This window comes from Conger conger, chromosome 3, assembly GCF_963514075.1.
Source record: "Conger conger chromosome 3, fConCon1.1, whole genome shotgun sequence".
Classification (NCBI taxonomy): domain Eukaryota; kingdom Metazoa; phylum Chordata; class Actinopteri; order Anguilliformes; family Congridae; genus Conger; species Conger conger.
Window position 1 is genome coordinate 69648575 of NC_083762.1, and position 22526 is coordinate 69671100.

General features: G+C 41.8%; 2 protein-coding genes across 4 annotated transcripts in view; both read left to right on the forward strand.

Moving 5' to 3' along the window:
- The first annotated feature begins 6128 nt into the window (after window positions 1–6128).
- Window positions 6129–10496, forward strand: rom1b (retinal outer segment membrane protein 1b). Its single transcript, XM_061234011.1, has 4 exons — window positions 6129–6278; window positions 7352–7782; window positions 8924–9170; window positions 10281–10496. Exons 1-4 carry the CDS (start codon window positions 6129–6131, stop codon window positions 10494–10496), a joined length of 1044 nt encoding a protein of 347 aa, XP_061089995.1.
- Window positions 10497–14229: 3733 nt separating this feature from the next.
- ccdc88b (coiled-coil domain containing 88B) overlaps window positions 14230–22526 on the forward strand; it is a 28899-nt gene continuing 20602 nt past the window's right edge. The window contains exons 1-6 of one of the 3 annotated variants that reach the window (XM_061235655.1): window positions 14230–14862; window positions 15532–15680; window positions 16837–16945; window positions 20886–20955; window positions 22195–22253; window positions 22411–22494. In XM_061235655.1, coding sequence (XP_061091639.1) covers window positions 14785–14862; window positions 15532–15680; window positions 16837–16945; window positions 20886–20955; window positions 22195–22253; window positions 22411–22494 — 549 coding nt within the window. In that variant the 5' untranslated portion in view covers window positions 14230–14784. Of the gene's footprint in view, window positions 14863–15531; window positions 15681–16836; window positions 16946–20885; window positions 20956–21761; window positions 22254–22410; window positions 22495–22526 lie in introns of those variants that run through there. The other 2 variants (XM_061235656.1, XM_061235657.1) reach the window with 2 other exon arrangements.

Below are 22526 nucleotides of genomic sequence, written 5' to 3' on the forward strand. Positions count from 1 at the left end.
AAATGATTAATGAAAAAAACAAAAAACAGTGCTGGAATACTAACAATGATAAACAATTTAATATACTGTGAATACTTGTCATGGGCTAGAAGACACAATAATAGATTTTAATGGCTAGATACTTAGAATGTAGACTGCTCTGTGACCATCTTCCATGTGACCATTTTCTCATTCCCTGTTGCAATAATAGTTGCTGAAGCAAATAGTCCCAGACTAAGGTCGACATAGCTTTTCATGTAAGCTGCCAGGACCCAGTCCTGATAGTAGTACTCTAGCAGAGTTCTGCTGCAGTCCTTGTTGTCTGGACAACAGTAAGGCAGAGGAAGTGTTGTGAAAAATAAATTTGGTTGTTGCGGATTGTACCCTTTCTTCTCTCTGAGTTGTGTTATGACTTGTCTCCAGGTTCCTGCAGGAGCAGAATGAAGAGCTACGTCACAGCCTGCTGCAGACAATAGTGCGTATGGAGTGCATGGAGGAGGAACTGCAGAAAACCCAGGCTGAGCTGAACTGTGTCAAGGATAGTTTCAATAGGTATGGATTCACATTTGGCGTATGACGTATTTGCATCACATTTTTCACGCATTTGCCGCATAGATGACCATAGATGACCACGTTCAGATAATACGACTAACGGTCATGCAATTGTTTTCAGAGAAGGTCTTGGTGCTCTTTTATGTCCGATACATGCTAATTGAATGTGTGTTATTCTGTATGATTGATTTTTTCATGCTCTCAAATGTAATACATTTAAACGGACCCAGCAATCCTGCCCGATTCAGTGTAATCCAGCTTTATCGCCTGCTATTCTTCTTTCTCTCAGGCTCAAGGAAAACACTTCCAGCACTCAGCAAAGCAATAAACTTCTAGAGCAGAAGCTTCAAACCATGGTGAGACCTGAGGTTTGGATATTGTCAGGCCAGAACCATTGCTATATTCATCCACGACACCGTATGGCCCAGTTTATGTTTTCTTTCACTTTATGATTATGATTTCACTTATCATAATTCAGAAGAGCTGAGATTAGCATGTACATTTTTCCAAAATGCATGTTGCTATTTTTTTTTTTTTTGCGCAAAGCTGAAGTGCCAACCTCATAGTTAATAATCAACTATAATTGGTTATGAATATAATCTAAATAAGCCCCTTGTGTCAGGGTAGTGCCTTGTACTTTGCGTTTCTGTGAACTGTGCTGTTCCTGCCATGACAGGTTCTGAGCATGGACGTGGAGCAAAAGTGCCTCACCCAGAGGATCTCTGACCTGACCAAGGAGCTCACTGCTGCTCAAGCCACCATCCTCTCCCTGAAGACTATTAATGTAAGAACCTCTCCTGAAAAGATAAGGCCAATAGCAACAATAAAAGTAACAAACAACATGCACAAGTATACTCATACTTATCAAGGTTCGTGAAATTGCTTTCAGTTTAGATTTAGCAACATAATAATTCTGAACATAATGTGCACAATGTTTTCTTATAGCTGCTAAAAGTGCTTTCCTAAGGGGAAGGGCAATCAAAAGATATAGTAAAAAATGATCTCAGAAAACAAGAGTAACTACAATAAAAACAACATAAATGCAGGTACAATAGAATAAGTAAATAACAAGTCCAACTATAATTTTTAAAGGGATTTTAGATAGTCTGTGCAACCTGCATTGCAGAGTTTGAGAGCCCCAGAAAGGTGGGGGCCGCCTTTGTCTTTCTTTTGTAAAATTTACCAGAAAATAAGCAAAATCTGATGATATAGGAATCTGTTGTTGTGCATTACTGATCTGCAACTCAACAGTGTAATCGGGGGAAAACTATTTTAAAGTCAAAAAACTGATCAATACATTAAATTCTGAAAATAACTGATCGGCTAACATTTTGGTAAATTGATACCAGCAACAGCTCACAAACAACCTGGTACCAAATCTTTGGTAAATTTAATATAATATAAATATCATAAAAATACAAGCATGCACAAATGTCCAGTGTCAATTCTACTGTAAAAGAGTACAGTTGAGTCCAGTAGGGATTAACCAAGATAATCCCGACTGGAACTGACTTATCACTAAACATTTTGCTGTGAAGTTCACATAATATAATTACAAATGTGCATATGGAAACTGCTGCATGGTTCTGATGACTGAATTAAAGAATGGCTGCTGGTTCTCCCTCAGATCCCATCCCTGCTGCAGGAGCTGCTGGATAAACTTTTCCAGTCCAAAGAAGCTGTAACTGAATCCCTGCTGCCTGCCACAGTCTCAGTCACTCAACTGAAGGATGCTGTCCCAGACCAGGCCCAGACCCCTGGGGATGGCCAGTCACAAGCACTGGTGCAGGAAGGAGAGGAATATGGGAAGAACTGGCAGCAGGAGTCAGAGGGAAGCCAGCACAGGGCCATGACCGCTCCACCTTTGAAACAGGAGCAAGATCATGGAATTAGTCCAGAGGGAGGCCATACGGCAGACCAGGAAGCGATGAGCAAACTCGAGGGTGGAAAGGAGGCTGAAGGATGTCTTCCCTCCTCCTTACTGATCCCCCACCTGCAGCTCACCCCACAGCAAATCTCCCCCTCCAGTATGCTCCGTACCCCAGCAAGAGGGGGGCACGGGGTGACGGAACACCTTCTCGACTCTCCGATTGATGTTCTGTCAGTCTGCCCAGAGGGGAGAGACCCCAGCGGTAATCAGCAGCAGTGCTATCAGGACCGGAGCCCGGAAAAGCCTGGCCCAGCGGCCGCAAAGTCTGCTGGTTCCCTGCAGAACGTCCCTTCTCCAGAAGGGGGCGATCAAAGGGATTCAGAAGAGGATGAGATCATCAGCAAGTGGAGGCTGCGGATCAGCGAAGGGAGGGTTGGCGTCAATAGAAGTAGCTTGGAGAATGAGGCCGGAACCGTGACCTACCAAGCTGCTCAGAGGATGCTGGACAACTTCATCCGCCACCTGCAACCTCCAGGGGAGCAAGAGGGCAAAGGCAGTGTTAGAGGTGTAGCCAGTGGGGCCAAAGAGGAGTCCCTAAATGGGGAGAGAAAGCCACTATGAAGCGGGACAGTGTGCAGGAAGAGAGGAGCAGCCTCTATTTTACATCCCATACTGTAGTGGGGCGGCCTGTAGTGGTTAAGGTACATGGCTGGGACCCGCAAGGTCGGTGGTTCAATCCTCGGTGTGGCCACAATAAGATCTGCACAGCCGTTGGGCCCTTGAGCAAAGCCCTTAACCCTGCATTGCTCCATAAGAGCGTCTGCCAAATGCCATTAATGTAATGTAATGTAGTGGTGTTCTTCTCCCTCAAATGTGGTAGAGGTGCAGGCCAATGGTGTGCCCAGATTTACAAGCCCCTTCTTTTGTTTGTTGTGGATGTCCTCGTGGTTTCCAATGAACAAAAGGGAACCGGTGTGTGTGTGTGTGTGTGTGCTTGTGTGCGTGTGGAAATGATTTAACCAAAGTTTCCCCCACATATTTTTTGTAGCATTGGATATACCTCTTAATGTAGTTACCGCCATCTGTTTTTGTTGATAAGTTTGATAAGTCATCAGATGATTAGTGAAATGGCTGGATAAAATTTGTATCCTTCTCATTAAGAAAACATTAGCCAGATGCAAGTAGTATTTTATGTTCTGCATCAGTAGAGATTAATGCAGCATGAAAATCCTGAGTCTTAAGAAACCAAGGAAACTCCCAAAATGACCCTGAATCCCTTCCCTCAAACACCATGTTCCTTCTAAAAAGCTACATTCTGAAGGCCTGATTTACCTGTCGGTTCTGTAGAAAATAAGCCTGCGGTTTTATACATGACGTGAGGGATGGATTTATTATTTTGGGGTTAATATGTGTTAAGTAGACTTGTCTGTCTTCATCTATCTTGACTCCTTGTTCCTGCAGGCTGCAGTATTGTGCAATTGTGTGATTGATTTCTGCTGACTGTAGATTTCCATTTGAATGCATTATGCAAATACTTAGGGGATTTCTTTGTCTTTGTATGAATAACCTATTATTTCCCAAATATTACTTATGTATGTTGCTGTTCTTAGAAAATTACAATAAGTGCATAAGCCAGTATTTCTGAGGTTAAATGGTGAAAACGGTTAAATGGAAAAAACTCACTGCCTTCAGGATCTCCCAGGATAAGGGATAATTAAAAACAGTTGTAGTCCTTCAGTAAATATACTGTACATGTGTGAAAAGGGATGTACAGATAGTGAGGCACCAGGCAATATGAATACAGATACTATTCCCAACAAATTTACATCATAAATTTAAAATTAATGTATGATTAATCTAACCTGTCCCGGGCTGAGTGCCTGTATAGGGCTGTCAAAGCATATTTAGTGGTGCCCAACTGCTTTGCTGTTTTTCTTACCTCCAAATTATGTATACCAGTCATTTATTTAGTGGTTGCCTCAGTTTGACAGCTAAAAACATTAAACGTAAAAACGAGTTAAAATGAAGTGTCCAAAGTGTATTTATACATGGCACTGCTTACAGTCAGATGGGTTAAGCTACCAGTTGGAACATGGTTTATAACATGCCATTGCACCAAAGCATTTGTACAGAATATGTAAATATTTTTCAAAGTGTCAAGGACTTCAAAATAGCAATGCATTCTTTTTCCCCAAATGACAATATGCAATGTTAGTATTGCACTCAAGGACTGTTGTTGTCTAGCCCTAGTCTGGATTATAGCACTACACCTGTAACACCACAAAGCTTTCTAAATCGTTTGATATAATCTCTTCCAGTTCTCATACATGCTTTGGCTAGGTAGATGACACTGTGTATGTGGATATGCCCTTTCTAGTCTCAAATGTATTGTGTTTCAATAAAACAAATAAACCAACTGAACAAAAAAAGTCATAGAATATGTATATATGTTTTATAAATGCCTAAACAACAAAATATACCATGGAAAGGTCAATCCATAAAACTTTCAAAGACAAATGGCCATGGATTTGCAATGGAACCATAATGTTAACATTTCTGAAATAAGTCTGAAAGAATTCTGTATTGATGTGTAATTTGTTGATGTAAGTGAATCATTTTATTTGGCCAGGGCGGCCATATAAGACCTGTGCCACACCAGATAATCTAATGCCTCTGAACAAATCTATGTGGGAAAAAATTGTATACATCAAATATGCTTATTTTGTACATTCTAATTGCACTCCCAGTTTGCTAAACTATTGAAAGTCAACTTTCACTAAAATAAATCAGAATGGCAGATTGGTAGGTTCAAGGTTTTTAACTTTTAACAATTATTCTGCTATTAGTTCCAGTAGGCCTGGTCTCCCTGTGCACCTCTGCATCAGTCCTTCCATAAATCCATATCTCTTTCACTCTCTCTACCTGTCACACTTAATTGAATCATCCATGGAGATCCTTCCCCCTTTCACTGTACAGAGTAGGGCAGGTGTACTGATCAGACAGTGGCCTGGTTTCCCATTGGAGGGGGAAGTTTAATAGGATCGAGGTGGGGGATTACAGGTAAGAAGCCCCAGACTTTGAGGCTGGGGCAAATCCACTGTGTATCTCTTTCACCATGGGCGCAGGTCTACTGGGGTACCCACCGCAGGACTGAGGGCGTCTGGCCTGTTGGGGGTCTGGCTGCTTTACTACCAGCAAGGTGAAGGAAATAAAACGTTTGGAACCGGATCACTCACCCAAAACAAAATCACTATAGCGACACTACTGCGCTGCTGGATTATCCAATTCATAACTTTTAAGGATTTATTTGTTTCCCGGGAATTTTGGAATATTACTCATCTTTACTTTCTCACACCATACGGAACTCTTGTACCGTCTTTGAAAGGAAAATAGCTCTCGGCAAAACCGACCGACAGAGCCACAAATCCTCTCCTGTACGTTGAAACCAACAACAGCTCATAAACAACCTGGTCTGTTAAAAAAAGCGATAGATAATTTTTGTTCTTTCTTCCTCACTCTACCGCTATTACAGTGCACCACTGCTTGATCACAATTTTGACATTGTGTTCATCAGGATTTTATCATCTTTATAAATCAAGTCTCTGATCTGTGTTTGCTATTTATCATCCTAATTTTCTCAAATCTTTCTGCTTCCAGTTTGTCTCAGAAGTCCATTCCAAAGCTACTTTCTTCATCATTCCTCCTCCGGTCCTGAAGCCCTGTCACCATGGTTCTGCTAAAGATGAAGTTCCCCTTCCAGAAACGCGTGCGGATGGCTCAGGCCCTCTGGTTATTATCCTGGCTGGCTGTCCTTGGAGGGACCTTCACGTTTTCCTTGGGGATCTTTTTGAAGACCGAACTACACAAGAGAGCTGAGGTACTAGGAATGCCATAATGACCCCATTTGTCATTTAGGGTGTTGTAAGAAACATTTTACTGGCAAGGTCGGTGATATATTTGAAGCTGTCACACATTTTACACGGCTATGTACTGTAGAGAGAGTAGAGTGACAGAGCAGACATGGGAAAGTGAAATTACTGTTTTCTGGACCTGAGGGTCACTGGTTCAAGAACACTGAACACTGCTGTTATGCACTTGAGCAAGGTGGAGTACAACTTCAGCCTGCTCAAGGAAATATCGAGCCAGACAAATGGTTTGTAAGACCTTTAATTAACAACATATCCAATAAAGGAATACGGCATGTTGTCCATGGAAGTTGCATAGCTGTTCAATTTCATTAGAGGGGAAGAAATGTAATGGCAAGACCTCTTCCAATTCAAATATGAAACATTTCTGTTCATTCCATAGAAGCTAATGTGACTTGACCTTCTGATGCAGATTTGGATTTGATGAGTGTATTTATAAACATGGCCTAGGCAGATTAAATGGATGTAATAGCTTCCCTGGGTGTGAGTATGTCCTTATGAGGCCTGAGCAGATTTGAGTGTGATAGTGAGAGGCTTGTACCCATGGTTACGGGCCCAGATTTGTGACTAAAAATCAATGTACTTCAATATATTGTCATGGAATCATTGAATTTGGAGCAGTGCAGTGTCCCTATAGAAACATTATGGGCTTGATATACATTACATAATGCCATACGCTAAAAGCACATTCAGTGCTATGAATAGTTTTATATTTCTTATTCTTTCATTTGTACATTCACTTGTATGCAGGAAGACTGCACTCTGGTGTCAAGTAAAATATGCTTTTTTTCTCGCCACTGTTTGGGGGTTTTTCTTCACTAAGGGAGTTGTTTACCTCAAATGTTATTGGGGGCTTAGGGCTGATATGTTTAATACACTCTGTAAAGAGTCTTTGTGACAGTCTTCTGTGAAAATCGCTATAGAAAATAAATTGAATTGAATTGAATTAATGTCCTATACCACAACCTTTATAAGGCCTGAAATGGTGGTGTTTGCAACACTGGTCATGATGTCCCATCCACAGGTGATGGACAACACAGAGATCCACGCCGTACCCAACACCTTGATGTTGGCCGGTCTGGCCTCCCTGGGCATCAACTTTTTTGCCGGGAAGATCTGCCAAGACTCCCTGGACGTGGCCCGCTTCCCACGCTGGAAGACGTTCATGCAGCCCTTCTACCTGCTCTCCGGCTTCTTCACCCTCCTCATGCTGCTGGCGGTGATCATGAGCTACGCCATGAAGGGCAACCTGGAGGACTCGCTGAAGATCGGGCTGAAGAACGGCATCCGCTTCTACAAGGACACGGACACGCCCGGCCGCTGCTCCCAGAAGGAGACCATCGACCACCTGCAGATGGAGTTCCGCTGCTGCGGGAACACCAACTACAGGGATTGGTTCGAGGTCCAGTGGATCAGCAACCGCTACCTGGATTTCACCTCCAAAGAAGTCAAGGAGTGAGTGTTGGGTGTAGTGTGTGGTGGCGGTGAGGAAGGGATTTATTTATTCGTTAACTTTTGTCTAACCTTTTTAAGAGAGTCCGGACAAAGGTAGCAGCCAGCACAGTGTCAACATAAAACAATATGATACATATAATGCACAGTATAAAACATATAGTAAAAAAAGTACCTTACTAAAAATACCTTAACCTTAGTAATAATTTACATTTTAGTTACAATCTTTCATATGATACTTTTAACATGAAATAAAATCAGCCATAGATATGAAACAGTGTAATTTTTGTGGTGGGGAGGACAGGTGGGGACCATGATAACAGTAATGGGTACCAGTGGACAGTGAACCCTGATAGAACGGTACCAAGTTAGGAATTCTGGATGACTGCAGGTTTCTGTTGTTACTCAGCACTTATTTTCAGCAGTTAAAGCAGCTGATTACCCTGATGACTCGCATCACTTGATTTCTTAGGTATCTAAGCAGTTTGTTGCTGCTTACATATTTTGGAAAGTGCATGGGTGTAAATCTGAACTGTTAATTAACTAATTAAATCAGTTGTGGGAAAGTAGCTAATGAAACCCCAGCTCCCTAGAAGATGTTTTTAAACCAACTCACTATATAGAATAATGAGATCTCTTAATTTGATTAGCATAAAATACTCATAGCCAGCAATGAAGTGCACTGGTCACAGGCAGCAGCTAGAATCATTACCACAAAAGGAATTACATTTGAATACGAAACCTAATTGCAATTCAGTTCTCATGCAGGGTAGAGTAGCTCAAAGCAAAGCATTTAACGAATAGAATCATTTCATTAATTTGATTTCTATAGTCACACAGTACAACCTCTCCCTCTGAATATGCATGTTAACACTGAGGTCAGTACAGTATGCTGGTACACCATGCTAATACAGAAAATGAACATGAAGTTACATGCCAAAGCTTGTAAATGCCAAAGCTCAAAAAAAAAAAGAGAGAAGGCAGTATAATTATGTGAATTACTGGATATAGTTTTATCATGAATACCACAAAGAAGGTAAAATTGTTGGTGAAAGGCAGCCTGTACAAAGGGAAAAAGAAGCAGCCTTTCATTGCTAACGCTAACACTGAAACTATTAACTCCCCTACATTCTTTGACCTCCAGCCGCATCAGGAGCAATGTCGACGGGCGCTACCTGGTGGACGGGGTCCCCTTCAGCTGCTGCAACCCCAGCTCCCCCCGGCCCTGCATCCAGTACCGACTGACCAACAACACTGCCCACTACAACTACGAGTACCAGACCGAGGAGCTCAACTTGTACAACCGCGGCTGCCGCCAGGCCCTGGTCAACTACTACATGGGCCTGATGAACACCATCGGGGCCGGGGTGCTGTCTGTCTTCCTGCTGCAGGTACAGTCTGGGGGAACATGGGGCCGGGAGATGATTTAGGATAGCCCAGAGGACAGCCAGATGCCAATTTTCACAGCTGAACATGATTGCATTATCAACATTACGATCTTCACAATCAATCTGATTGTAATGCTCACACTCCAAGTTTTACAATCCATCTGATTACAATGATTACATTACAACTGTTGCAATCTTTACAATCAGTCTGATTATTACGATTTCATTACAACACTTACAATATTTACAATCAATCTGCTTATGATGATTACATTCAGATATTTACCATCAATCTGAATAATGACAACATTACAATCATTGCAATCTATACAGTACAATCATAGCAATCATTATTTCTGGGCTTGCAGCCTCAGCACCATGTGACCTTCTCATGACAGATGGCTCAGCTAATTGCTGCTGGGTTTGGTTAGAACCTGGGTGAGAGACCCCATGGGAAAAATAATTAGTTGCAGTAACTTGTTCTGGTAGGACAGTGGGAGGTCTGCCTTCCCTCAGGAAAGCAATATCTGAGTGTAATGATGGATACACTACACGACGGGAAATGGGATGTTGAAGGAAAAACATTAGGTTTAGCACAAGGTTAAACTGAACTAAAGCAGTCAATAAGCGCTCATTACACTAATCTCATGGAATGGGGGTGGGAGGTTGGTTCCCTGGTGTTCCAGTCAAATTCTCAACCTATCTCTCTCAATACAGATACTCCAATAGTGAATCAAACATGTTTTCATTTAGCAAGCTCTCCTCATCCTTTTTTACGATCTGTCTGCCCCTCTTCAGCATCTCATGCACTGCACATCTCATCCTTAGAAATGTTCTTGAAATCTCAGATATCCTCAAATGATGCCATCCTTTTTTCCCCCCCACTTCCTTCACTTAATTATTTCCACCGTGCCCTTCTGAAATTACCTACACCTTCTTCAATCATCCGGCAGGTGCACAGATCAGCACCAACATATGTTGAAGCATATGCCCCCTGCCCTGTGTCAGCCATTTTGTATCTCGAGCATAGGCCCTCTGATTAACTGCTCGCGGCCCTGTTAATCATCCACCCTCACCTTCACCCTTCATCCTGCCCCCATATTTTTTCCGTAGATGACCGTGCTGGTGAGCCTGCGATACCTGCAGACTGCTATGGAGGCGGTTGTGGGGCAGGAGAACACAGAAATCGAGACGGAGGGGTATCTCCTGGAGAAGAGCGTGAAGGAAACGGTGAAAGAGTTCACGGACTCCGTGCTCAAGTTCTTCCAGCTCTCCCAGGTGGATGCAGCACCAGCGGAGGGGGAGAAGGCCGCCACGCCTGCTAGCTAAAGGGAAGGTCCTGGGTGGGGGGAGCCATTCCAGGCCCTTTACGAGAGTCCATCGGCTACTCACACCTAGCCATCCTTCTGTCACTAGTACTGATTCATTTTAATGTAAACATATGCTGATGAACACACGCACTATGTGCAAACATGCATGCCACATATGAGTCCACCTGAATGTGCGCACAATCATATACATACTGGTATGCACACACAGACACTCACACAAACTCACGCTCTCCAAAAACTGATTGGGGGGGGTTTCAACTCCTTTCTCCTCAAATCTTGATTAACATGATCTGAACAAAGAATCTATGAGGAAAAGTCCACCCAACAAACACTCTTGCCTTTGACCTGAAACATCTGGGTTAAATATGATATGGTGACATGAAAAAGGCGATTTAATAAATGCATTTAACCAATAAATTGTAGTAATGTACAGCTTCCCTCCACCCCTTTGTATTTTGTATGCTGGCTGTAGTGTACCAATCTGTTCAGTGCGCTGCTGTGTAACTATAAATGGACAGAAAGAGAAATAACAACTACCACACAGGAACCTATTAAAGATTTAAGTTTAACTGCTTTGTTGGCTCCAGACATTTTTTTTCGTTTCATTGTCATGCTTTCATTTTGTTTGATGACTTTTCCTGTCTGAGTAAAAAGATGTTTGGAATTCTTAATGAGGTGAGTAGCTCTGGGTTTTTAAAGTGCCACGATTCCTTCGTCCATTTTTTGTGGGGTATCTTACACTCCTCCCCTTTCTCCATCTCTCTTCCCACTATTGTTTTCTGTTCATCAGTCCTTCTTCAGCCTTTATTTCTTCGTCCTCCATCTCCCTCAGCATTACATTCATTCATTCTCCTAACCCGCTTATCCTGAACAGAGTTGCAGGGGGGCTGGAGCCTATCCCAGCATACATTGGGCGAAAGGCAGGAATACACCCTGGACAGGTCTCCAGTCCATCACAGGGCACACACACCATTCACTCACACACTCATACCTGGGCAATTTAGACTCTCCAATCAGCCTAACCTGCATGTCTTTGGACTGTGGGAGGAAACCGGAGTACCCGGAGGAAACCCACGCAGAACATGCAAACTCCGCACAGAGAGGCCCTGGCCGACGGGGATTCGAACCTCCTTGCTGTGAGGCGGCAGTGCAACCCACTGCACCATCCGTGCCGCCTTCAGCATCACACCCATAAAAAATTTTCATATGTTGAAATTTCACAAATGTATATTTGTCAAAATAGGCAGCACGTGCTAGATTTTTGGGCAAATTAAATAAATGCTGTATATTCCCAAAAATATTCAATTGCATTAAATTAATTACAATTTAATGTGGGATATTACATTGGTTATCCCTCTCTTCTTGTGTAAAAGCAGAGAGAGGAATAGGATTATGAAGACTGACAATTGATGTCAGTGTTCTCTGTCTCTCGCTTTACAAACTAAAGGCTAATCCAGGCAGCTAATACCTACACTGCTGTCAAAGCAATAATGTAAGCAACATGTAGAGAGTGATGTGGGGGTTGAACCATGAAAAATTCTAATTTGTCTTATTATTGTGTGTTTGGAAATGTCTTAATGTTTATCAAGACAACACTGGCATACCTCTACTGGGCAAAACCAAGCACTGAAAACCAAGCACTGAAAACCATGCTTAATGTCACCACCATGGATAAGCATCACTTTCAGTATCACTTTCTATAGAAAGTGTACCCGTGCGGCTCATATCCACAAACTAAAAATAATTGCCACAGAATATTAATACCGGGCACGCTTCCTCCTGAAGCCTGCTGGCTGGGTGCTCTGTTACGAAGAAAAGAATCAATGAGGCTACAGTAAAAAAAAAAAAGGCCACAGTAAAACCTATGAAAATGGCGGCATACCAAATTGAAAAAAAAAGACAGACGTCACCTAATGAATACCCTTTATTGTGGCTGTGGCTGACGCATGAAGCTTTCATTGTCTGATGCTCTGATAAGGGCTTTGTGCCAAAATGCGTCAGCCACGGCCACACTAAATGGTGTTCATGAGGTGACATTTTTCTTTCTATTTAACATTTATGCTATTTGGGATGGAGCTTATGTGACAAAACCACAATTTTATTTAGTGCTCCCCTGAATTTCAGAATGAATAGACGGGGACAACAAACAGCAGTCTGACAATCTGACAAGCAATTATCTTGTCAATTGTGTCCTGCTGCCTGCCCCAGAAGATGCTTGCAGGCCTTGTGACGGGCTCATCAGCCTCTTTGGAATATTCTGAGATCAGCATAAGCTAAATGTCAAATTTGAGTTGATCAATTAAACTTGCGTTGTCTCTCTTTCATTATCTTTCCATTAGTGTTTAATTGTGTGGGTGAATAAAGAAAAAGTCATTTATTATTTTGCAAAGCCTAAACTTCATAGTGGGTGGACTGAGTTATTTTTTTCTTGTTTAAACCCTATACAGTAAGTAGTCCTCCTGGGAAGCTATGTAAAAGGAACTAAAAACACCATGGAACCAATCTTGTCAGCCGTTGAAAGGAATGCATTATGTGTAATCTTCTTTGTACATAAATATGAATGACTTACGTTTTATCAAACACCAGGAGATCTTTTAGGGGTACAGTAAGGGCCACATCTCTTACCTTTATTTTGTTGTACGTCGCTCTGGATAAGAGCGTCTGCCAAATGCCATTAATGTAATGTAATGTAATGTTAATGTTTCTTTGTAGGCTTTGAGGTATTCTGTAGTGAAATGGTGAGATCAGGCTAGCTGTTACAATCCCTGCGATGTTGGGTGAAGTCTTGGTGAAGTAGTACCAATTGATATTATCAGCTTTACAGCTATCAGGGTTACAGCTAGAGTAGGAAGATATTCTATCAGTGTCATCAGATGGGCACCCTCCTTCCTCAACGCTTCATTGAAGAGACCACTGGGCATCCCAGATTTGCCCACTTCCATATCTTTCTCTCTTTCTGGTTGGTCATTTTTGGGCACAACTGGGGTCCTTCCTGCCAATTCGCAGCTTCAGAGATAATGACTTAATGATTTTCATTTGGGCCTGGCCTTAGACCCCCACCTTCTCCACGCACACCCTCACACCCTCACGCTTTTCTGCCCCCGATGCCAAGTTGGCATACCACAAATTATTACGTTCATACGCCTCATCTACCACATCTTCCTAGGTCCTTGTTAATTCAACAATGAAGATGTAATGCAAGGAATCAAACAATAGCACCAGATCTGGCCTCTTGAGGGACTAGGACTAGGCCTGCTTGAAACTATCATATAACATTACATCAATGATGCTATATGACGATCCTCATAATGTTAAATTGCAACAACAACTGATATAAGTAATCTAGATTAAATCAAATGCTTTCAAATAAATATTTATGAGCACACAGCTGTGAAGCAAGAAGAAAGATGACTCTGTTTACAGACATTTAAATCTGATTAAATAAAGGGGGAAGAAAGCCAGACTGAAGAGGGTTGAATGCTGATCAAGCCAAATGGGTTCTGATAAGACGGTGGTGAATATAGTTGTTGTACCCAAATCTGTTCTGTATTTATGGAGGCAAGTACTGATCAGAATTGTTCATTTCAATCATGATGATTGCGATATGCTTTAATAAAAAGCTACAGCCAGATGGCGCCACGACACAGAACATTTTAGCAAACCGACTTCAGTCACTGTGTTACCTTCAAAATATATTTTGGTTTGTTAGATCAAAAGACTCGGAAGTTTTCCGACACGGTGTCTGAAGGCCATCTGTCATTTAGACAACTAGGCTGTGTAAGACATGAAGGAATCTGAAACAGTTTGAAAGTAGTACCTTAACAAGTACCTTAAATTGAATATCAGGACTAAAACAAAAATAGACTGAAAAGCAGAGAAATATGCTCGGCATACTGAAGCAGAAAAAAATTATCAACGAAACTAAACACAATAATGTAACTGTTGAATTCCGAAAATACAGTGTTTTCTCAATGGTTTGCTTACAGTTTGGTAAGCCTCGGTATTGTAATTCGCAATTCGATAAAGTCGCGTTATGTTTAAAATTTTGAACAGGACGCTTTCTTGAGGAAGACAACTGTTGCAATTCAGTATCAAATTCCGGTGTGGTTTTGTAGTGTGCTAATGACAAGTGATGGCGCATGAGGCAGGAGAGAGACCAGACGTAGAACTAATCAATGTCGTTATAAACGTTGATTGACTTTGCACTAATTGTATTTAAATAAACTGGATGTAAACGAATACAATATTTAAACAGATGTACATATTTTGTAAAAGGAGAACTGAACATGGAGCACATGACAAGCATGGATACTAATTTTTCGGAAATCCTCGATGAGTTTATGACAAGTGCACTTGTCATTTGGGTAGGTCTCTACATATTTTATAAAATATAAATTAAAATACTTTTTCAAAATCTTGAGTTCGTGTGAAATCAAACAGCATTGTCCTACGAGACTAGTCAAATTAATTGTTTCTCTTGTTTAGAATGTCCTGTTTTGAGGTTCAAATATACACTCAGAAAACTAAAATGTGTAACCTACATTTGGCTGAGTATGGTAATGCTTTTTCCCGACGGAAATGTTGATAATTTATTTAATGTGACATGTAGAGTGCGTTTGCACATCAAAGAAACTTTGCTGTTTATAAAAGAAGCTTCTGCTTTTGACAGTTTCCCTTTAACGTGTTCCGCTCTTTCACTAAGCTATCTATTGTTGTTTTCCGTCAAGGGAAAGAAATGTCCCTTTCCCTTGTATGCATTCTGATTAAACTGTTTTCAGGAGGCTTTTGTGCCTCAGTTCCTTTCACATTACACTTTCCCAGATCTCTGTTCTTGTTGGATTATATCGAAAACGTCTGCCTTCTTTCTGACTTTGAAACAGCTTAACAAACATGTCACTCTATTAACGTGGACTTTTGGTATTCATCATGCGATTAAACCTAAAGTAGGTGGTCATCAGGGGTGAGTGACGTAGCCTAGATACAAAAGAAAAACACCATGTTTTACTGTCTATCAAATTGCCTCTGTCCTTCAGGTGCATCTGTTTGACAATGTAGTTGATGGAGAAGGGGATGGGCCGCTGTCCACACAATACCTGGAAGTGAACTCCAGCTCCCAGCATTCACAGCACAAGTATCTGCGCCTCACCAATGGCATCTTCCTCAACGAGGTCATGAGAGTAATGTGAGCAACCGTTTTCTCGTTAATTCTTAGTTTGGGGACACCGTCATTACAAAATGTGCACAACAGCACTCATTTATCAACTTCAAGAGTTAAATGGGAAGATCCTTCCAAACCCATATGCTGCAAGTGGGCCTAGTGAAGTACATCAGTCTGCCTTTCATATAACCATTGGCTTACATACCACATGATTTTTTTCATTTTGTAGTGTTGCCAATGTCATCTCCTCTGGATGTGGCTGTATATTATGCGTATGTGTGTTTTTCTTTGACGAATCACATTTTTCTCAGGAGGAAGTGTCAGACATGCTCCGTGACATACTTGTTGGGTTGATGGTGTGGCCAATTCAATGCATTCATTCATTTTTGTTTGTTTGGCATGAATACTAGGGTATTATCCAATGTATATGGGAAGAATATTGTCTCTATATCTCTGCAAAGTCAAGGAAACATCAGTACAGCTGTGATCCCCTCAGTTATATACTGTAGCCCGAGTGTATATATCCTATCCTCACCTCTAGTGTATTTGTGCAGTTTGCATTGACAGTGCCTTTCCCTTAGGCTGTGGTACTGTCCACCTACTGGAACATGTCATGTTGGAACAGATTGAATATTGATTTATAACTGTGCCAATTTGTGCTAGGCCTGCTTCTGTTGGAATGTTCCGTTGCCAAGGCACAGTGTTTAGCACGGTTGTTCTGTACCATGCTGAAATGTGCAGAGGGGTAGGCTCAGACACCCTCATCCTGGAGCTGCTCTTTCTCTATGTCGAAAAATATTTTGAACCGGCCTCAGTGCCCTCCGGATATCTGAGCACAGAAAAGGCAGTGGCCTAAGTTAACTTTATGGGAGGACAAGGCATTACCTTGTTTGAACCGTGTGACCTGACAGTCTTGATTAGAGGACCAAGGGAATTAGGAAGGCCAACATTTTAGGCATGAGGACAGAGCACCCCCCAAAGATTGGAAATAGCTGTAGAAAACCAATAAGCACTGGCAGGCACAGGCTAGCTGTCCCAGCATTAGCTTGGCTGAAGAAATGCAGCTCTTCTATTATGACAAAGCTGTCATCTGCCTCACAGTTCCTTAGCTTTCACTGAATTCTTACTGTAATTACTATGACCGTGCTGCCAACAATTTCTCTCCAATTTGTTGTTCCAGTGATCCAAACCCAAAAGTGGAACAAATTTGCAGAAATGAGAACAACGACGAAGTCCTGAGGGTCCAGAACTTCTCTGTCCTGAACCGACACTTGAGGTCCTACTATCAGGTAAGTGCTGGAGAGCAATGCATTGTGCGAGTGGGAGGGAGGGGAGAGATTAAGGAACATCAAACAGCGGGGGAAAATAGTGCTGAAGCATTGATGCTCACTTTTTACAAATATTTTGCTTCTGTTCTAAAGGATCCGAAGGTTTCCAGTGTGAATATCTGGCCTTACAGAGTATCTGGATTCATACCCATGAGCTGTCTTAGGCCAGGTTTCTAAACACAGTTTTTGACTGTCTGCTTGGCAGCATTACAATACTTATTAGGGGTAAATAGCTTTTTGCAGAGCTAGTGGGAATATTTTGAACGCAAGTGGAGGTATCTCACTGATCGCAAGTACAAGTATAAACTCAACACTGTGGTGAAATCAGCTGATGAGCTGGTTGGAGGAGAGGTCAGTAAGGGCTATTAGATCTTTGTCTTCCCCTTTTCTGTCCGTAGTTTGGTGTTATTGTCCCGGTGGGTTGCAAACAACCAAAGACTGGAGTAGGATGTTTGGGAAGGTACAAAAAAGGGCAGAAAAACCCAAGAACTGAAGGGAAAATAGAAAGGAGAGAGTATGATGTGGCAGAGATGATGAGGGTGTACAATAGGATCACTCATCTACAGAAGTGTGAGAGGAGAGGTTGATAGGTGCAAGCTCTCAAAAGTTACAGCGGAAGGTGACAGTACAAGAGGCTGTTGGAGTTTGGAAAAGAGAGTGAGGGAGGCATACAAAATAGTGGTCAGATTGATAGAGAGAGGTCACAGTGAGATAAGAGGAGGGACAGTTCCTCATGGTGACATCATGCACCTTTTGTGTGTAGGTGGTAAGTGCAGAATGGTGAAATCAGAGGAGATGAACAGGGGAAGGGGCAGATGTGTCCTACATTGCAAGGTTGCAGCAGTGCCAGCAGTACTGTACATTCATCTAGTCACAATGTCTGAATGTGCTGTCGGGGTGTAAAAATGTGCATAAAGAATCGCTTGAAAACTGCTCAACCAGCTGAGGGAAACACTAACTGGGGCAGCGCAGTTTTCGGAAAGTTGCATTGTGGGGGCTGCCAGCGTGAGTCATGCTTGATAAAAATGAAACTTTGCAAGTCCACAGCAGCCTCAGCCCTTTCCCTGCTTATATAGTGTATTGTTTGTTGTCTGTTGGTATTATGTCTGCACAGTATTACAATGACTTTGTGTAGAACAAAGTTGCTGTTATGGAATGAAAATTAATTTGCAGGGCATTGTGGTTCACTGACGCTATACAGGTATATATGCCATACTTCAGTTTTCCCAGTGCTCGTGTGGCTCAGTGCGTACACTTCTCTATTATCAGATTGTGTGAGTCTGTAACTGAACAATGATCACAAACAATGAATAGAGCCTGGAACTGGAACTGTGTCGCCTTATTCAGAGGTCTTGACCGTTGGCTGATATGATAACTTCATTGGTCTACTTCACAGTAGGCCATGGTTAGGTTCCAAGCTTGCAGCTATACGTTAACAATATTGTACCAGGAATCAAACTGTCTTGGGTTGCGTAAATGTTGTTGTTTATTTGGGGAGAATCTGAAGTTCTTCTTTTTATGTTGTTTTTACTTTTGTCAGTGTATTTACTGACAGTGGCTGTCCTTATGCGGGTGCCTTTCAGCAAGATTGGCTTTGGCAGTGTAATGCATAGGTAAAGAACAGTCCGAATGTCTACATTCATATTAATAACATCATTTCCTCTACAATTGCATTCACATTATAACAAGTCTCATGTTTCGATTTGACAATTCTTTGTGAAGATAAAATGTGTAGATTTTTCCATTTTTATACTTTCATTTTAGTTCGTTGAAAGTTGGAAAAGGGTAATTAGTGCTAAATACCATTTTCTAAATACTACATTCATTAGGATTCAGTGATGAGACATGTAGTGAACAATGGTGGTAATTGATGAAATCAGCAGACGTATGTGGTTTAAAGTCTTATTCAGGTCTTAATTAGTCTATGTCACAAAATCCTATCCTGTTGAATGATATTTATTTTTATAGTTACGCATAGAGCCTAACCTTGCTCCCGGAATTTGAACTGTGAAATCTCACTTGTGTCATATTTTAATAATAGTGTTGAGCATTTATAACAAGTCTATGAATAGACTTCATGATTTTCCACTCTGCCACCTAAAATCGATAATATCTTGTGTCGTGTGACTATGGTAAAATTGCCTGGGTGTTTATACTGATGCAGAAGTAGGCTAGAGGCTGCAGTTGAGAATCTGAACAAACATTCTGTTCCCTACACTTTACTTCCAATCAGCACTACGTATCCAATGTTTCACAAAAAAAATCTTATTTTGACTTTAGTTTGAAGCATGTTGGCATATATATTGAAGACATCATTCAAGGAAACTATGTGTCTTTGTCTTTGTTTTGTGCTCATTACGGCTGACTCAGAGTCCGTAGTTTCACTTCTTGCATTGAGTTTCCTGGTCACTGACACCTTTGAAACCAAGAATACATTCACAGTTCGCAATTATCGTCAATCAATGTTTGTACCTAGTACGAGATACAATGGTAGAAATGTGATGTGTCTGTCTTGTATTGATTTGTGAACTCAAAGTGTGAGGTGAATTACATTTGTTTCAGTGTTATGTGTCCTCCTTTTAAATATTATTTGTGGGCTTTCGAGAGAAAACGACCTTATCGACTCCGTCTAACACATTCTGCTAATTAGAGTTTTGTCTCAACTGATCACAAAAGCCAGCCATGAATAGACACTGAAAGAGTGTTATACGCCCCTGGATCTGTGACTCAGATGTCCCCTCTCCTCTGTTCACTGTTTGTGGTGTCGCAGTTTCCACAGATACTTGTCCACAACATCGCATCATTTCCTGTCATGTACCTAAACTTCCCCTTTGTTCATTCCTTGTTTAATTTTTTTAAACTGCCGTTATGTCTCAGAGGGGAAAGAATTTTTACAAAGAAGTTCTACAATGAGCACTATCCTCTTGTACCAAATCACACTATTTTTCAAACCACAGATAAACTGAGTATTTATTGAGCAGAAAACTTGCCCTGCGTCTTTGTGCATGTACTGAAATGCTTCTGCAACCTTTCCTCTCAAACCGTGCACATTTCAAACTCTATATTTGGAGTGCTAACAAAAAAAAAAAAACTTTCATACGTTGCGGCCAATTTAGCAAAAACACCACCCCATCCAAACCAAAGTCATTAGACCAATCGAAACCAGCCTCCAACCAACAGCACCTCCCCACATCAAACACATCAGACACATTCAAATGAAATTATGCCAAAGGGAAATAAAAAATCCCATTGTCTCAGGGCTCCAAATGGCTCCAAACATCACACATTCGCAAACTTAATGGGCAGCTGTGATATTGTAAAAAGCTTGTGAGAGGACCCCCTGAGGGTGTATCAGCTCTTCTCTAAATTAAAGCTTGTGTAATAACTCTTATCCAATGGGCTTGAGAGGGTGGAGCAACTTGCCCTCCATTTCAGCCACTCTGAGGGCTCATTCTGTACGCTCCATTACACTGCCAAAGTTCTGTTGATTGAACGGTTTGAATTGCTTCATTTTGCAACACTGTTTGGGAGATGTTTCACGGGAGTACGATATTTTTCTCATTTTCATATTTTTATATTTATTTATTTATTAATTGTTAGCTATATTTACACCCCTAATCAACTGCAGCCAAATCACCGAACCTGATGCTACCATTTTTGTACAGCAAAAACGCCTGTGATGTCAATGCTACAATGGCATCACTCAGTGTTCATGGGGTGTGTTCACATACACAGGAAAGCAGTTGAGGTTTAATTTCATGGAAACTAAGTTCAGTAGTTCATGATCAACGGTTCATTGCCACAAGCCATCTGTTTACCTCTTTTCTTTCTCTGTTTCACACACACACACACACACACACACACACACACACACACACACACACACACATTTATCCTCCAGGAAGACCTCCAGCAGTTACTTCTGATGCCCCTACCGAATGTGGCTGTTTTAGGACGAGACCCTCTCACAGGTATCCTGTTATTTAGTCTCTTGCTTTGCTAACAATCTTTAACTTACGGATACACTGTGTGAATTAGCATTTGCTATCTTTACTCAGTTAGCCTTACTGTCTGTTTAATTACTTTAAATGACTTTACTGTGAGTATCTGCACTCATAATATTCTTCATGTCAGAGCCACCCTAGCCAGTAGCTGCCAACCCCGCCGGGCCAGTTTCGCAGACACAGCTCAAGCCTATTCCGAGACCAAATTATATTTTGAATGGAGACTCTCTCAGTTGGCGGCACGGATGGTGCAGTGGGTAGCACTGCCGCCTCACAGCAAGGAGGTCCTGGGTTCGAATCCCCGTCGGCCGGGGCCTCTCTGTGCAGAGTTTGCATGTTCCCCCCGTGTCTGCGTGGGTTTCCTCCGGGTACTCCGGTTTCCTCCCACAGTCCAAAGACATGCATGTTAGGCTGATTGGAGAGTCTAAATTGGCCGTAGGTATGAGTGTGTGAGTGAATGGTGTATGTGCCCTGTGATGGACTGGTGACCTGTCCAGGGTGTATTCCTGCCTTTCGCCCAATGTATGCTGGGATAGGCTCCAGCCCCCCTGCGACCCTGTTCAGGATAAGCGGGTTCAGATAATGGATGGATGGATGGACTCTCTCAGTTTAGTCCAGGACTAAGCTTAATCTTTGTCTGTCGAGCTGGCCCATAATGTATCACATGCCATGCAAATTCATCCCATGCTACCAGTGTAACATTGTTTCTGCCTCTCTACCCAAACTTGGGTCTGTATGTCTGTGTGCAACATCAACTGCCTGTTTGATTTCAGTTCATTACATTACATTAATGGCATTTGGCAGACGCTCTTATCCACAGCGACGTACAACAAAGTGCATACCCATAACCAGGGATAAGTTCGCTGAAAGACCCTAGAGGGAAGTACAATTTCAACTGCTATCTGTACAACAAAGATAAGGACCAGGGCCTATATTAATTTTTATCTTTTATTTTTTTTAAACAAACAAATAAACAAACAAACAAACAAACAACAAAGCAAAAGTGACCAAATTTAACTAGCCGAACACTGCTTACCTAGCCAAACTAAAAATACCAATACACAGAAAAGTTAATCACAGAAAGACAACAATTAAGGTTCACAGGGAGGTAGGGAGGGACGGGGAGAGGTGCTGCTTGAAGACAGTTCAGCATCTGTGATTTTAGTCAGTGTCATTGGCAAACTGTGTGCGTGTCTGTATTGACAGAGGCAGCTGTGGAGGAGCTCAGGAGCCTGCTGTTGTTGTTGCTTGGCTGTGCCGTACAGGTGATAGCATATCTTCCACTGACAGCACGATCACTCATTAATTATATGCTGTTATCACACACATATGTGCTAATAGATATACTGTTATATCAACAATGACTGTATGACTGAGATGCATTGTGTGCTTCTTTTTTTGTAAATCATCAATCTGCTGTAGTGCGAGAGGAAAGAGGAGTTCATACAGCAAATACAGTCTCTTGACATCGAGACTCAAGCTGCTATCGCCACCTGTATTCAGGAGGTAGGTACTGCGCCCCAGAAGTTCCTGAGCTA

Coding starts and splice junctions, on each gene's coding strand:
- rom1b (XM_061234011.1), top strand. CDS start 6,129: ATGGTTCTGCTAAAGATGAAGTTCCCCTTCCAGAAACGCGTGCGGATG. Junction 7,783..8,923: donor ACCTCCAAAGAAGTCAAGGA/GTGAGTGTTGGG, acceptor TTTGACCTCCAG/CCGCATCAGGAGCAATGTCG. Junction 9,171..10,280: donor TGTCTGTCTTCCTGCTGCAG/GTACAGTCTGGG, acceptor TTTTTTCCGTAG/ATGACCGTGCTGGTGAGCCT.